The sequence below is a fragment of the Hemisphaericaspora subhashii genome (genome assembly GCF_019202705.1).
Source record: "Hemisphaericaspora subhashii strain CBS 10753 chromosome Unknown scaffold120, whole genome shotgun sequence".
NCBI classification, from domain to species: domain Eukaryota; kingdom Fungi; phylum Ascomycota; class Pichiomycetes; order Serinales; family Debaryomycetaceae; genus Hemisphaericaspora; species Hemisphaericaspora subhashii.
The window spans coordinates 330-13,232 of record NW_026057360.1 but is presented as its reverse complement, the minus strand read 5'-3'; the positions used below and the strand labels follow the sequence as shown (position 1 = coordinate 13,232).

The following is a 12,903-nucleotide window of genomic DNA, read 5'->3' as shown; positions in this document are numbered from 1 at the left end:
GTTGATGGTTGTTGATGGTTGTAAAAAAGAAGAAAATGAAAAATAAAAACAAAAACAAAAACAAATCTGCGCGTACAAATTCACTAACCATTCGAAGATTCGGAAAAAAAAAGATTCTAGAACAAATCAATCTCATCCCCCCACAGAAAGTAACACCCCATCAGGAAATGGATCAGATCTTTCTAAAGGCAAGCAATCAAGCAGTATCATTTGCTATACGTTCCGGAATATCATTAGCATCTGGCTATGCAATCAAAACAATCAGCAGTTTTCTAGCTCAGATCCCCGAACTGGCAAAACAACGAATCGAACAACAAAGACGACAACTAAAAATCAAGATAAACATCTTTTCTACCGCAATTGATCTTATAAAATTAGCAAGCGCTAGAGGAAATACGGTATTGGAATCCACGGTTGAACTTATAGATGATATTCATTCCCAAATTGATGAATTTGATGAAAGAGTGAATCAAATCATTACTCAATTGACGAATAAGAATGAGCCGGAGTCGATTAAGAAGGTGGAGGAATATATGGCATCTTTATTGGGTGATATCAATGATGCGATCCCGATTCTTAATCTTGCATTGACTGTTCTGAATTTGAGTGGGGATGTGAATAGGAAATGTATTTCCCCTGGGAGACTCTTACAGGCTGCAAATTATATTAATCAAGGTGATACGAAAAATATTGGTCCTAGTTTTGATTTGGTTATGTATACGATATTCTATAATCCTAGTAGGTTGAAATATATCGAAGGTGGAGAAGTAGATGAATTGAGTTGTATAACTTGGAAAGAAACATTTGCAAGATGTCTGGTCAAAATAGCAGTTGCGGGAGGGGGAGAGTTCTCTTATAATTTAGAAGTTTTGGAAGATTTCAATGATGATAGATATCATGAAGATAATGATAAACCGCAAAAAAAGACTTATGATTTAAGCTTAGTCCAGAGAATGTTTTTCACTGCCTCTGGGGAATTATTACGTTTAGAAGGAAGGAACTCGCCTGTGTTGATAATTAAGCTAGTTGAGAATGGGCAAGAGGAATGGATAGCTTTGGGAGAATTAAACAGAGGGGAATTTGATGATGACGACGAAGACGATGAAGATAATGAAGACGAGGAAGGCGAGGACATAAAGACCACGAAGAAGGAGGCAGACAAAGAGGTTAAGCATTCTTCACTCTCATTATTAGAATATCTACTCAGATTATGTCGTCTTCAAGAAATCGAATCTAAATCAATCCTAGATATCCCTGATGAAATCTTAACTCACTATCTTTATGACCACGAGCAGGCAAACAAATTACCAACCACTATTCAACCACCTCAAAACGGGGCCAGAAAATCAATCACGAATGAAAATGCTTTAGCCATGGATTCAAATATAACTCGATTACAACATTTGGAAATAAATGATCCAAAAGCGAAGAAGTAGCATTTCTTCTCTAGAAAGTATATAGATAGATAAATTAAATAATTAATATGATTACATTCTACAGGCAAAATCTAAACATTCTTGACTCTTAACAACATTGCAGTTCACCTCATATGACACTGCATGACAAATTTCTATTAATAAATAACTACACATTTTTGGAATACTAAAACATAATAAGAGAAGATAAAACATATCATTAAATAATTAATTCTGTGTGTCTACTGCTTGAAGCAAGCCTTACGACCTATTGTAGTTGATTGTTCCTTAATTGTGATGATTGCTCTCTCGATAATTCTCATCTTCTGAAAAATCATTCTGATTCATTTGTTGTTGCTGTTGTTGTTGTTGTTGTGATTGTTGATCTGGTTGTGCTTGATAAAACGGATGAGAAGCTTTATTTGACGTAAGTGGAGTAAACATTTCTTGATATAATGGAATATCATAATCCAAAGGATTTGGAATATTTTTATCAAATGTAAGATCCGACATAGATCCATTCTGATTATGATATGTCAAATCACTAACCGATCCATTCACCGCATTGTTGCTATTCCCACCACCACCATTACTACCACCAATCCCACCCGTCACAGACCCTTCACCGCCCCCTCCAGTTCCAACACTATAAAAATTAGGAATCGACGATGAGGCCGAAAGTTGTTGTTGTCCATTATTATTCTCAATCGCCTCATCAAAGAAACTTTCCGTATATAATTCCGATTCAATCTTACTCAATTGTGTTCCGATATTACTTGACCCCAATCCAGTCCGGCCGAAATGATGTGTATGGGGATTTTCCTCACTAGTTGCACTTTGTGGTTGAGTAGAATCATGAAATGGGTTGGAAGGAGGATATGCACTTGAGGTTTGAAAACCGCCGCCACCACTTATGAAGGATGAACTATGGTTGGCATAACCTTGACCGATGACGTCAAATGATCTTGAAGAAGAATTGGATGCGATAGATAAGACACTTTCTGGTCTTTTTAGTTTGGTTGCTTGAAATGTAGATGTATAGTTGGAAGTATTTGCGGTGTTGACGCTATTCATTGAATTGACGGATGATGATGGGATAATTGGATTGGCTGTTTGGGTGTTGACTGATGGTCTTATAGGCCTCGGATGTTGTGTTGCTTTTGTTTGTGTAGGTGTTGGTATAGGTTGCAGCCTGTCGGATCCAGTTGGTGGTAATAACAGAAGTGGTTGATTTTCAGTATCAAAACTTTGACTCCCCACTAATGGAAATAATGGAAACATATTATCTACCAAATCCATGTCGGTGGGACTTAGATGACTAGTTATACTTTGGTTGTCTATGTTATTGTTATTATTGTTCTCACCAGGAAAGTTGTTATTGTTGGCGCTATTATTGAAAATAATGTCAGCACGCTTGTTGCTATTAGGATTAACTGCCGAGCCCTCATTAAATCGGATGTCTCTACTAGGATTGTTTATTATTGGCTCTTTGTCAAAACCTTGTAGGTTGGGGTTAGTGGTGTTGGTTGAATTTGCCGCTTCAAGGTTAGGGTTATTTATATTTGATGCCGGAGTTGATGCTTGAGAACCACTTCCAAAATCACCATCAGAATGAGCTCCTGAATTGGAAAATAAGTCAAATAATCCATTACCTGTCTCAAAAGGAAGAACTATATCTTCAATAACAAAATTATTAGAAATGGAAGGATATGGAGACAGTTGTTGTGATTTTATAGATGCTGTTGTTGACGGCGAAGTTGATTTTTTCTTGATATCTGCATTAGCGGCATCTATTAATGATTTCTTCTTAGCTCGTTCTGATGCTGACATATGATGTATATTCCCATTAGTTGTACTGGTTTTGGTAGTTGGTGGTTTATTGCTACAAGTACAATGGGCATTTTTATGACATAAACATGATGCTAAATGAGTACCTGGACTTTTCCCCTTTTTACCACAAGTGCAAGTAGTATGCAAGTTTTTCATTTTTCTTTGATCTCGACAATGTTGACATTGTGTAGCAGGTCTTCCCTTTGGTTTGATCATAGTTAATGGTTGATCAGTGTGAGTACATGTGGTTACTCGATGACCTCGGATGCATCGTTCACATGCATATTTGATTCCGTTAATTAGAACCATGATAGGTATATATATCTTTATATGAGTTTAGTGTTTGTACAAACCTTTTGTTTGTGTATAAAATGAATATTGGGTGGACAGCTTGTAGACAATGATTGGTTTGTGGTGGGGGATTGGGGGGGGTAGCTGGATTGTAGTTTGGTTCAATTTCTCTCTAAGCAGCAAAGGGAACAACAAAAAAAAAAATCTAAAAGAAATCCAAAAAAGAAAAAGGTCGTGTATATCTTTCAAAAAAATGATGTCTTATAAAAAAAATTCTGGCAACAAACACTAACCGTAGTTAATAATATTAACAAGTGACGTAAAGCGGCTGAAAAACTATAAATTTTTATTCCACAGTTTATTTGCAAAAAAGTGGAATGATTTTCTGTATGTAACTGGTTGGAGTTATTAGAGGGGAGTTCAGTCTGAATGAATTGGCCCTGTCCTGATGAAAATAGCTAACGTTTCAATAAAAGATGCTTTTTGGCTGTGAAAAATGATAAATTGTTAGTTGGATCAATGTGGATTTTTCTTTCCCCTTAAAAGCTTTTTCCTCCCTTTTTTTTGGGTTGTGATTTCTGATAATTTTCTTGTTAACTTTTAGTATGATAAAGTTGTCAAACAGTTCTCTTATGGTATTCCATCTAAAGTATCTATCTAGTAAAGGGGGGGGAGGGTGAAATATGAAGAATATCCCTGAAGGGCTTGAAAAGTTCACTCTTTAAAAACAAAAAATTGAGGGATTTTTTTACAGCCAAAATTTTTATTCAAATTTTCTGACTCTCTTTCACTTTCTCTCTGAAAGTATGTGGGATTTTCATAAAAATTTAAATTATTACAGATTTAAATGAGACAGGAAAAATTTTTCTTCTATTTATTTTAATCTTTTTTTTGCTGCAATTTTATATTGAAGTTTGGGTGTAATATTTGCAACTAAATGATGACGAAATTGAATTGAATTTAATAAATTAATACAATGAGGTATTTTTCAACAAATCAAAAGGTACCTCCTCTCTCTTCTTCTGCGTTAGCATAGCCCTAGCCCTAAAAGTAAAAATTTTAAAACTGCAGCCCACACACCTCACATCCAGCGGATAATATTAGCCAGCAATATATTGTGATCCAATTAATTAAAAGGCTCTTTACCGGACAAATCGTTGGGTTTCCGAATGTTCAACATTCTCGTTAGGAATAGCCTAGGGCTTATGTTCTCTCTTGTATGTAGTTGCTTCTTTCTCTTAAGTTGATTTTTGCGTATTGGTGGTTTGTGGCTTTCTGTTTCATTACGGAAATGGCTTCTCAAATTTATTTAAAGGAGTGGCTAATGTCTGTACGGCCAAAGATTTTTGCATGGTTGGTTGTACATGTACATACATACATGCATGACTATAAATAGATCAAGCTATGATCCACGTAGCTTTCAGAACAACATGGAAAAAAGCAAGAGATGGCTACAGAATCAAGGTATTCAAATAGTGTACGTTACTATCTAAACAAGTATAAATCTAAACACTTTTATAACTTAGAATCCTTCCACGCAGGGTGTGGCATTGGTTCATAAACATTGCTGAACAATTTGTCTTCTGGAACATATCTACCTTGGTGATATCTCGTATCAACATAAGATTCATTTAATTGATCAAGTGAAGTAACTCCCAATAATCTCATATTCATAATCATTTCATCCTTCAAGATTTGAATAGCCTTATTAACTCCATCGTCACCGTAGGTTGACATGGCATAAAGGAATGGTCTACCAATACCAACCCCTTTAGCACCTAAGCAAATAGCCTTAAGAATATCAGTGGCTCTTCTAACCCCTCCATCAACATACACTTCAAAGTTATCAGCAAGTCCCCTTTGTCTCAATATTGGCATTAATTCAATCAAGACTTCAATAGGAGGAGGTGAAAACTCCAATTGACGTCCACCGTGATTACTCAACACAATCCCCTCACACCCTAATTCAGCTGCCTTGATGGCATCCTCGACACATTGAACCCCCTTTAAGATAATAGGCATCTTTGTGATTGATCTAAACCATGCCAAATCATTCCAATTCAAAGAAGTATCAATAAATGATGAAATGGCTCTAGCTGCACCTTGACTTCTATCAGCTTCGTCATCATTACCTTGAACATAACTCAAATCTTCAACTTCTTTACTTCTCATATCCTTTTCACGACGACCTAATTGAGGGGCATCCACCGTGATGAATAAACCTTTCATTCCTCTGGCTTCTGCATGTTTCACGATATTCTTACAGATTTCACGATCACTGTTCACATATAATTGAAACCATTGGGTTTGCTTTTCAGTAGCTTGATCCACAATCTCATCAAATGAACAAGAAGCCAATGTGGGGATCATTTGGATAATGTCATGTTTCCCAGCAGATCTGGTCAAGACTTTTTCTCCATCAGGATGTCCTAATTTCCCTAATGCCGTGGCAGTAATATAAAATGGCAGAGAAACCTTCGTACCTAACATAGTAGTTGAAATATCAACATTACTGACATCAACCATAACTCGAGGTCTGAACATGATTCTTTGATATCCTAAATGATTATTTCTAATAGTTATTTCGTCATCAGCTGCAGAACTATAATATGCCCATGCTGTCTTTTCCATAGTATGACGAGCGACAAATTCAAAATCGTTAAGGTTGTACATTTGTGAAAGATCTGGTTTGTTTTTCACAAATTGACGACGTTGGATTTCTTCTTCGGAAGGAGGTTCATCGTCTTCGTCATCATCCTCGTATTCGTCTTCAGATGCGACTTGAGCGGTAGATGTTTGAATAGTAATTTGTTTTGGATTGTTGGGAACTGGAATTGGATCCATATCATCCTGTTCATCATACTCTACATCAAACTCATCCACAACTTGACGAGCCTTACCTTGTTGTTGCTGTTGTTCAGGCTCAGGAGTAGGAAGACCACCGACCAACTTCTCCTTCTTCTTTCTAGTCTTCTTTTCAACTTCTCCTTTATGACATTCAGGTTGTAAATATTTAATCAAAGTATCACCAGGATGAACTGGATCAAACGCTTTAGTAGCATCTTTACCGGCATATTTCAATATAATTGCCGATCCACCAGGATGTTCATTCACGAAACCAGAGACATCATATGCCTTGTTGTGGATTATAACCCAGCAATCTTCTCTTGTGTTGTGTTTCGCAACTTCTTCTAAACTAAGTACCATTGTTTCTAACTATCTTATTAAATCTTATGGAACACTGGAATGGAAAGGTGATTGATTTGGTGATAGATATGTATATATATATATACAACTAAGTGGGGAAAGGTTTTGTTTGACGGGATTGCAAAACTATGGCCAGTTGGTCGTTTGATTTCTTGTGTATGTAATTTACCCCACATGATTAACAATCAATTATGGTGGGAAAATGATTGGGGGAATTAAGAACAATAAAATTTTCTTTACTAATTTTTTTTTCTTCGCTAAAATGAAACACCAGCCTTAAAAATGGGTGGAGGGACTGTTACTGTTACTGTTATTGTGAACACTAAATGAACTCCGGCGTAATATTTTACCGAAATCATACCATATGTCGGTTCATAAAATATAGGCGCATAATATTACAGTAGTCGCATAATGGTGGGTACATGCTTCCGAATTTTTTTTGCAACAATTGATGATATCATAAGTGTTAGTGCTTTGATTCTCGGAAAGTTGCACGCGGTGCTCCATATCAATGGTTTATTGTCCGCTCCTACTTTGAGTTGTGGGTGAGTTCTGGGTAGTGCTGGTATGTGGAAAGCAATTGCTTATTGTCTTCTCCGGGCTGAAATTGGAAATGGGAATGCATTGTATCTATGAGTTAGTAACTAGGAAATTCAGATTGAATTCACGTTAACTACCGGGCCAAAAAAATTCTGTGAGGACAAGAGATACAAAGGCTGCGGCAATCTATTCTTTGAACATTTCTAGTTAAATGGAAGACAAGAGAGAAAGACCACTAGGCTAAGGGCGAGGTCGCCGTGGTCTGTCAGGGAAGTTTGGTAAATAGCTGGTGCGGGATATCTCAGCTATCGTCCAAACTAATTCCCATAGTTCAATGCCGTAAATCTTGTCGGAACGGCTTTAGGTTTCGATCTTGGATGTGCCAATACTTCGATTTATCTAATTCAAACTATTGAAACGAATAGGTGGTTTTAGATGAACGAATACGTAACTATTTAGAAATTATATGCGCTTGAGAGCAAATACAGCAAAACTATCAGCAAAGGTGACGCACCCAGAATTGGCTACGTCTAGTCTTCCTCTTCCTCTGTCCCTTCATCTCCTTCCTTCTCGTTGATTTGGATATTCATTTCTTTCCTGCTCACTGATTTCCACTTCTTTCGGTATTCACATAATCCACTTCGTTGATTACGATGGAGACTTCGTGGCCCACTTGTGTTCTTAATGCTTGTAAAATGGCTTCTTTGTCGGGAAAATTATTGAAGGTGAGTTCTATCTTCATGAGCAGATTATCTGGGGGGATGTTGAATCTGTCAATATCTTCAAGTTCGTTATCCACAAGATTTAGGTACTTCAAAGAACTTGAGAACTCCAAAGGATGTTCTAAAGCTAATCGACCTAGCCAGCAAGTTCTTAGGAAAAGGAAGCGTAGATTGGGAAGGTTCTTGAATACGTAGGGATATATTTCTTCCAAAGGATTATTCAGAAGGTTCAAGACCTCTATGGAGTTGGGGAATGTTCCATTTTCTAATTTACTGATTTTGCAGCCATGTAGATTAAGATACCATAAATCTTTAAAAGTATTCAAACGTAAATCTGGAAGTGAATTAGGATACAAAGAATGGAACTTAATATGAAGACTCTTCAAATGTGTAGGAAGTATGACTTGTTCCGAAACGGGCAATTTAGAATGACCATGGGGTGATGGTCCAAGTAATCTCAAGCCTTCCACCGTATTAGGTAGTTTGAATTCTTTCAAATCACTAGTGGTTCCTAAATTCAACTCAACAGCTTTTAGCTTTGGCGAATTTAATTTTAAATCCGTAATCCAACTCTGATGAACTTTTAATTTTCTTAAACTAGAAGGCAACTCCCAGGCAAAGGCATATATATCGTTCTTCTTCCCTTTCCCCGTTCCCGTAAAGTCAAATCGAAGATAGGTTAGATTCTTCGAGTGTTTTAGGTATGATTTGTTTGGTGGAGGCACTGACGTACGTAGTCGAATCAACAGTTTAGGTAAGGGAAGAGGCAAACAACCTAGATCACAACCCTGAATACTTAGCGTTATCAAGTTAGGTGGAATTTGAAACCCCTTTGGTAAAATCGGGACATCTAATGAAAGTATTCTTAATGAAGCTGGGAATCCCCATTCCTTTTCACAAACCAAGGGCGAATCTGCTGAAATATTAAGTCTTTTGAGGTTTGAGGGTAGATTAACTGTCGATTTCTCCGGGTTCAGATTAGAAACTAGTTCCTGGTCAGTGTACCACCAATTAACGGAGAGCACTTGCAAAGAAACGGGCAAGGACGAATCCAAGATTGATTGATCTCCTATACCGAAAAATAATAGCAGAAGATCTTTGAGCATGGTATATCTCTCTATACTTTCCAAAGATACTAATCTATCACTAGAGATATCCAATTTTTCTATCTCCTTAGAAGCGCTCAATGACGCTAGTTTTAGTACGTCGAATTTTGTTAGCAGCAATTGCTTCAATTTTTTAAGATTTGAAAGATTAAGTTCTGTGAGTTCAGCAGAATTCCTACACCGAATTTTGAGACATTCTAGTGTCAGAGGTAAGTCTGGAGTGCAACTTGGCGAATCCAACTCCAAAAGAATCTCTAGCTTCTTCAATCCCTTTGGTAGATACCTAAGATCATCAGCATCAACTAGCGAGTCAATCTCAAGTGACATTAGGTCACTTTCTCTCAAATCGGATACTAAAGGACTGTCGAATTCTGGAAAATGATTTATATGTAGCAGTCGAACTGATGCCGGTAGACTAAAATCACCAAGCCTATCAAATGGAACAAGACTATCTATGGGATAAGGAAAACGAGAAACTATCTCTAAAAAGGTTGCCTCGTCGTCGTGATTACCTTCCCAGAGCGATACGTCTCGGACATTGCGAAGGCATGAAGGACATTCAGCGTGCAACTGCTCCATCATTCGAACCCCGACAATAACTAATTCGGGCTTTACATTTGGATGCTTTGTCATGAAATTTGCAAACCGCTCTATACCGTCTGGTTGACCGAAATACATGTGACTTCCACAATTAATGTCAAAATCGAATTCCGATTTCAACATTGTTTCGTCTCCAATTGGCTCCCTCCTCCAAAGGTCAACCGTATCGTACATGTCTGATCTGAGTAAACCTAAGGGTTGTATATCAATCCAACAGGTAATGCCTCGCTCTTTCAAGGCATTTTCCAAAACCGTGCTTAGTATTGGAATATCGTATGACAATAAATTGACAGTTGGAATATACGTAAACACCAAGTCTAAGACCTCCAAAGGAAGCAGTAAAATCTTTAAAACTGGGATCTCTGAGCTAGTCATCACGACACGACAGTTGCAGAGACTCAACCGATAGAAAGAACTTTTGATTCGTTAGTTTCCGGCAACAAAAGATAATCAAATTAATTGTTAGAAAATTATTTGAAATTATTTGAGTATAAAAATGTGTGGTTCTCCTAGAAAAGAGTTTTTGTTTAAGGTTATTTTACGAAGAATTTTAATATTTATAAATTTGAGTGCTGTATTTGTAATAGCTATGTTTTTCCCTTCTTAATTTTCGAATATAGATCTAGTTCGATCTATGGAAGCAAACAGATGGCTTTCGACCAAAGAATACCTAACTATATAGATATCATCAGCGTTTGAGAGCAGGGAAGCAAAAGGTATAAGCAACGTTAGTACGGATAATATGGCTTATCATCTTCTTCCTCCTTGTTGCTAATTTCGATATCCACCTCATGGCCCACTTCTGTTCTTAACGCTTGTAAAATGGCTTCTTTGTCAGGGAAATTATTGAAGGTAAGTTCTATCTTCATGAGCAGATTATCTGGGGAAATCTTGAATCTGTCAATATCTTCAAGATCGGTATCCGCGAGATTTAGATACTTTAAGGAGCTTGAGAACTCCAAAGGATGTTCTAGAGTTAATTTACCTAGCGGGCAAGTTGTTAGGAAAAGGAAGTGTAGATTGGGTAGCTTCTTGAATACGCAGGGATCTATTTCTCTCAAAGGATTATCCAGAAGATTCAAGACCTCTATGGAATTGGGGAATGCTCCATCTTCAAGTTTACTGATTTTACAGGCATGTAGATGAAGATACCACAAATCTTTATAAGTATTCAAACGTAAATCTGGAAGTGAATTAGGATACAAAGAATGGAACCTAATATGAAGACTCCTCAATTTGGTGGGAAGTAGAACTTGTTGTGAGATGGACAATTTAGTATGATCATCGGGTGACGATCCAAGTAATCTCAAATATTCCACCGTATTAGGTAGTTTGAATACTTTCAAATCACTAGTGGTTTCTAAATTCAACTCAACGGCTTTTAGTTTTGGCAAATTTAATTTTAAATCAGTGATCCAACTCTGATGAACTTTTAATTTTCTTAAGCTAGAAGGCAACTTCCATTCAAATTTATTCATCCCATTTCCTTCAAAGTCAAATCGAAGATAAGTTAAATTCTTCAACCGTCTCAAACATGACTTGTTTGCTGGTGGCACGGATGTACGTAGCCGAATCAACAGCTTGGGTAAAGGAAGTGGTAAGCAACCTTTCTTACACCGTCCAATATCTAACGCTATCAAGTTTGACGGAAGCTGAAATCTCTTTGGTAAAACGGGTACTGTCATTGAAAGTATTCTTAATGATATAGGGAATTCCCATTCCTTTTGACAAACCGAAGGCGCGACTGCGGAAATACTAAGTCTTGTGAGGTTCGAAGGTAGTTTGACTTTTGATGGATGATCTTTTTCAGTGACCAGATTGGAAACTAATTGTTCATCGAAATAACGCCATTCTACAGATAGGGTTTTCAAGGAATCCGGTAAACATGAATCCAAGATTGATGGATCTCTTAGACAAAAGAATAATAGCAGAAATTCTTTAAGCATGGTATATCTCTCTATACTTTCCAAGGATTCCAATTTACCTGTTGTGATATCCATCTCTTCAATCTCGTTAGAAGCTTTCAATGCTGTGAGCTTGTGTACGTTAAATCTACGTAGATGTAATAGCTTCAATTTTTTAAGATTCGAAAGATTAAGTTCTTTAAGTTCATTAGAATTCTCACACAGAATTTTGAGGTGTTCTAGTGTTACAGGTAGGGTAGGAGTGCAAATTGGCCAATCCAACTTCAAAATAATTTGGAGCGTCTTCAAACCTTTTGGTAGATACTTAAGATCGTTAACCACAATTAGTGACTCTAGATTTAGTGATGTTAAGTCACTTTCTCTCAAGGTCGAAAGTTGAGGAGTGTCGTATTCTGGAAAATTATTTAGATGCAACAGTCGAACTGATGGTGGGAGTTTACGTCCATTAAGTGTATCCAATGCATCAATACTGTCGATGGGATAAGGGCAACTAAAGACCATCTCTAAGAGCTTTGCTTCATCATCGTTGCCACGTTTCTGAAGTGATATGCTCCGGACATTTTCAAGACACGATGGATTTTCAACAAGCAACTGATTTAAAATACTGATTCCGTCGATAACTATTTTTGGTTTTAAACTTGGGTGCATCTTCATGAAATTTAGAAAGCGTTCTACACCATCAGGTTGACCAAATTGGATATGGTTTTCTTCACGAGCGTCTAACTCTTGTTGTTTTTTCAACCTTGCTTCGTCTCCAATTGGTTCTTTCCTCCACAGGGTAACTTTATCAAACGCTGGTCTGAATACGCTGTAAGAATATATACTTATATAACATATGATCTCTCGTTCTCTTAAGGCATGTTGCAATATCAGGTTTATTATTGGGATATCGTATGACAATAAATTGACAGTTGGAATATACGTAAACACCAACTCTAACACATCCAATGGAAGCAGCAAAATCTTTAAGGTGGGGAATTCTGAGTCAGCCATCACCATATAGCAGTTGGAGAATCACAATGGCAGAAAGAAGTTTTGATTCGTTAGTTTCCGTCAACAAAAGATAAATCAAACTAATTGTTAGAAAATTATTTGAAATTATTTGATTTGCAGCACTTCTCGAAAAGAGATTTGGTTTAAGATTGTTTTATTAAGAATTTTTAGAATACAAAGTTGAGTGCGGCATTTTCAATGGCTATGATTTCCCCTTCTTAATGTTCCAATATGGAGATATGCACGGTTCCATTTTCAAAAATATTGGCTAAAA

The 12,903-nt window shown here is 36.9% G+C and overlaps 5 protein-coding genes across 5 annotated transcripts; 1 reads left to right on the top strand and 4 right to left on the bottom strand. All coding sequences in view use genetic code 12, as the record gives it.

Moving 5' to 3' along the window:
• Positions 1-167: 167 nt before the first annotated feature.
• On the top strand, positions 168-1,436 carry J8A68_004682 (uncharacterized protein; the record flags this gene model as incomplete). Its single annotated transcript, XM_049408666.1, has 1 exon — positions 168-1,436. One exon carries the CDS (start codon positions 168-170, stop codon positions 1,434-1,436), a length of 1,269 nt encoding a protein of 422 aa, XP_049262026.1.
• A 267-nt stretch (positions 1,437-1,703) lies between these two features.
• CUP2 (Cup2p) lies at positions 1,704-3,554 on the bottom strand (the record flags this gene model as incomplete). The annotated part of the gene is made up of 1 exon (XM_049408665.1): positions 1,704-3,554. One exon carries the CDS (start codon positions 3,552-3,554, stop codon positions 1,704-1,706), a length of 1,851 nt encoding a protein of 616 aa, XP_049262025.1.
• Positions 3,555-5,051: 1,497 nt separating this feature from the next.
• Positions 5,052-6,743, bottom strand: CYB2 (Cyb2p; the record flags this gene model as incomplete). Its single annotated transcript, XM_049408664.1, has 1 exon — positions 5,052-6,743. The coding sequence occupies one exon, from the start codon at positions 6,741-6,743 to the stop codon at positions 5,052-5,054; it is 1,692 nt and encodes a 563-aa protein (XP_049262024.1).
• Positions 6,744-7,884: 1,141 nt separating this feature from the next.
• Positions 7,885-10,086, bottom strand: J8A68_004679 (uncharacterized protein; the record flags this gene model as incomplete). Its single annotated transcript, XM_049408663.1, has 1 exon — positions 7,885-10,086. One exon carries the CDS (start codon positions 10,084-10,086, stop codon positions 7,885-7,887), a length of 2,202 nt encoding a protein of 733 aa, XP_049262023.1.
• Positions 10,087-10,439: 353 nt separating this feature from the next.
• On the bottom strand, positions 10,440-12,635 carry J8A68_004678 (leucine-rich repeat domain-containing protein; the record flags this gene model as incomplete). The annotated part of the gene is made up of 1 exon (XM_049408662.1): positions 10,440-12,635. The coding sequence occupies one exon, from the start codon at positions 12,633-12,635 to the stop codon at positions 10,440-10,442; it is 2,196 nt and encodes a 731-aa protein (XP_049262022.1).
• Between the last annotated feature and the right edge of the window lie 268 nt (positions 12,636-12,903).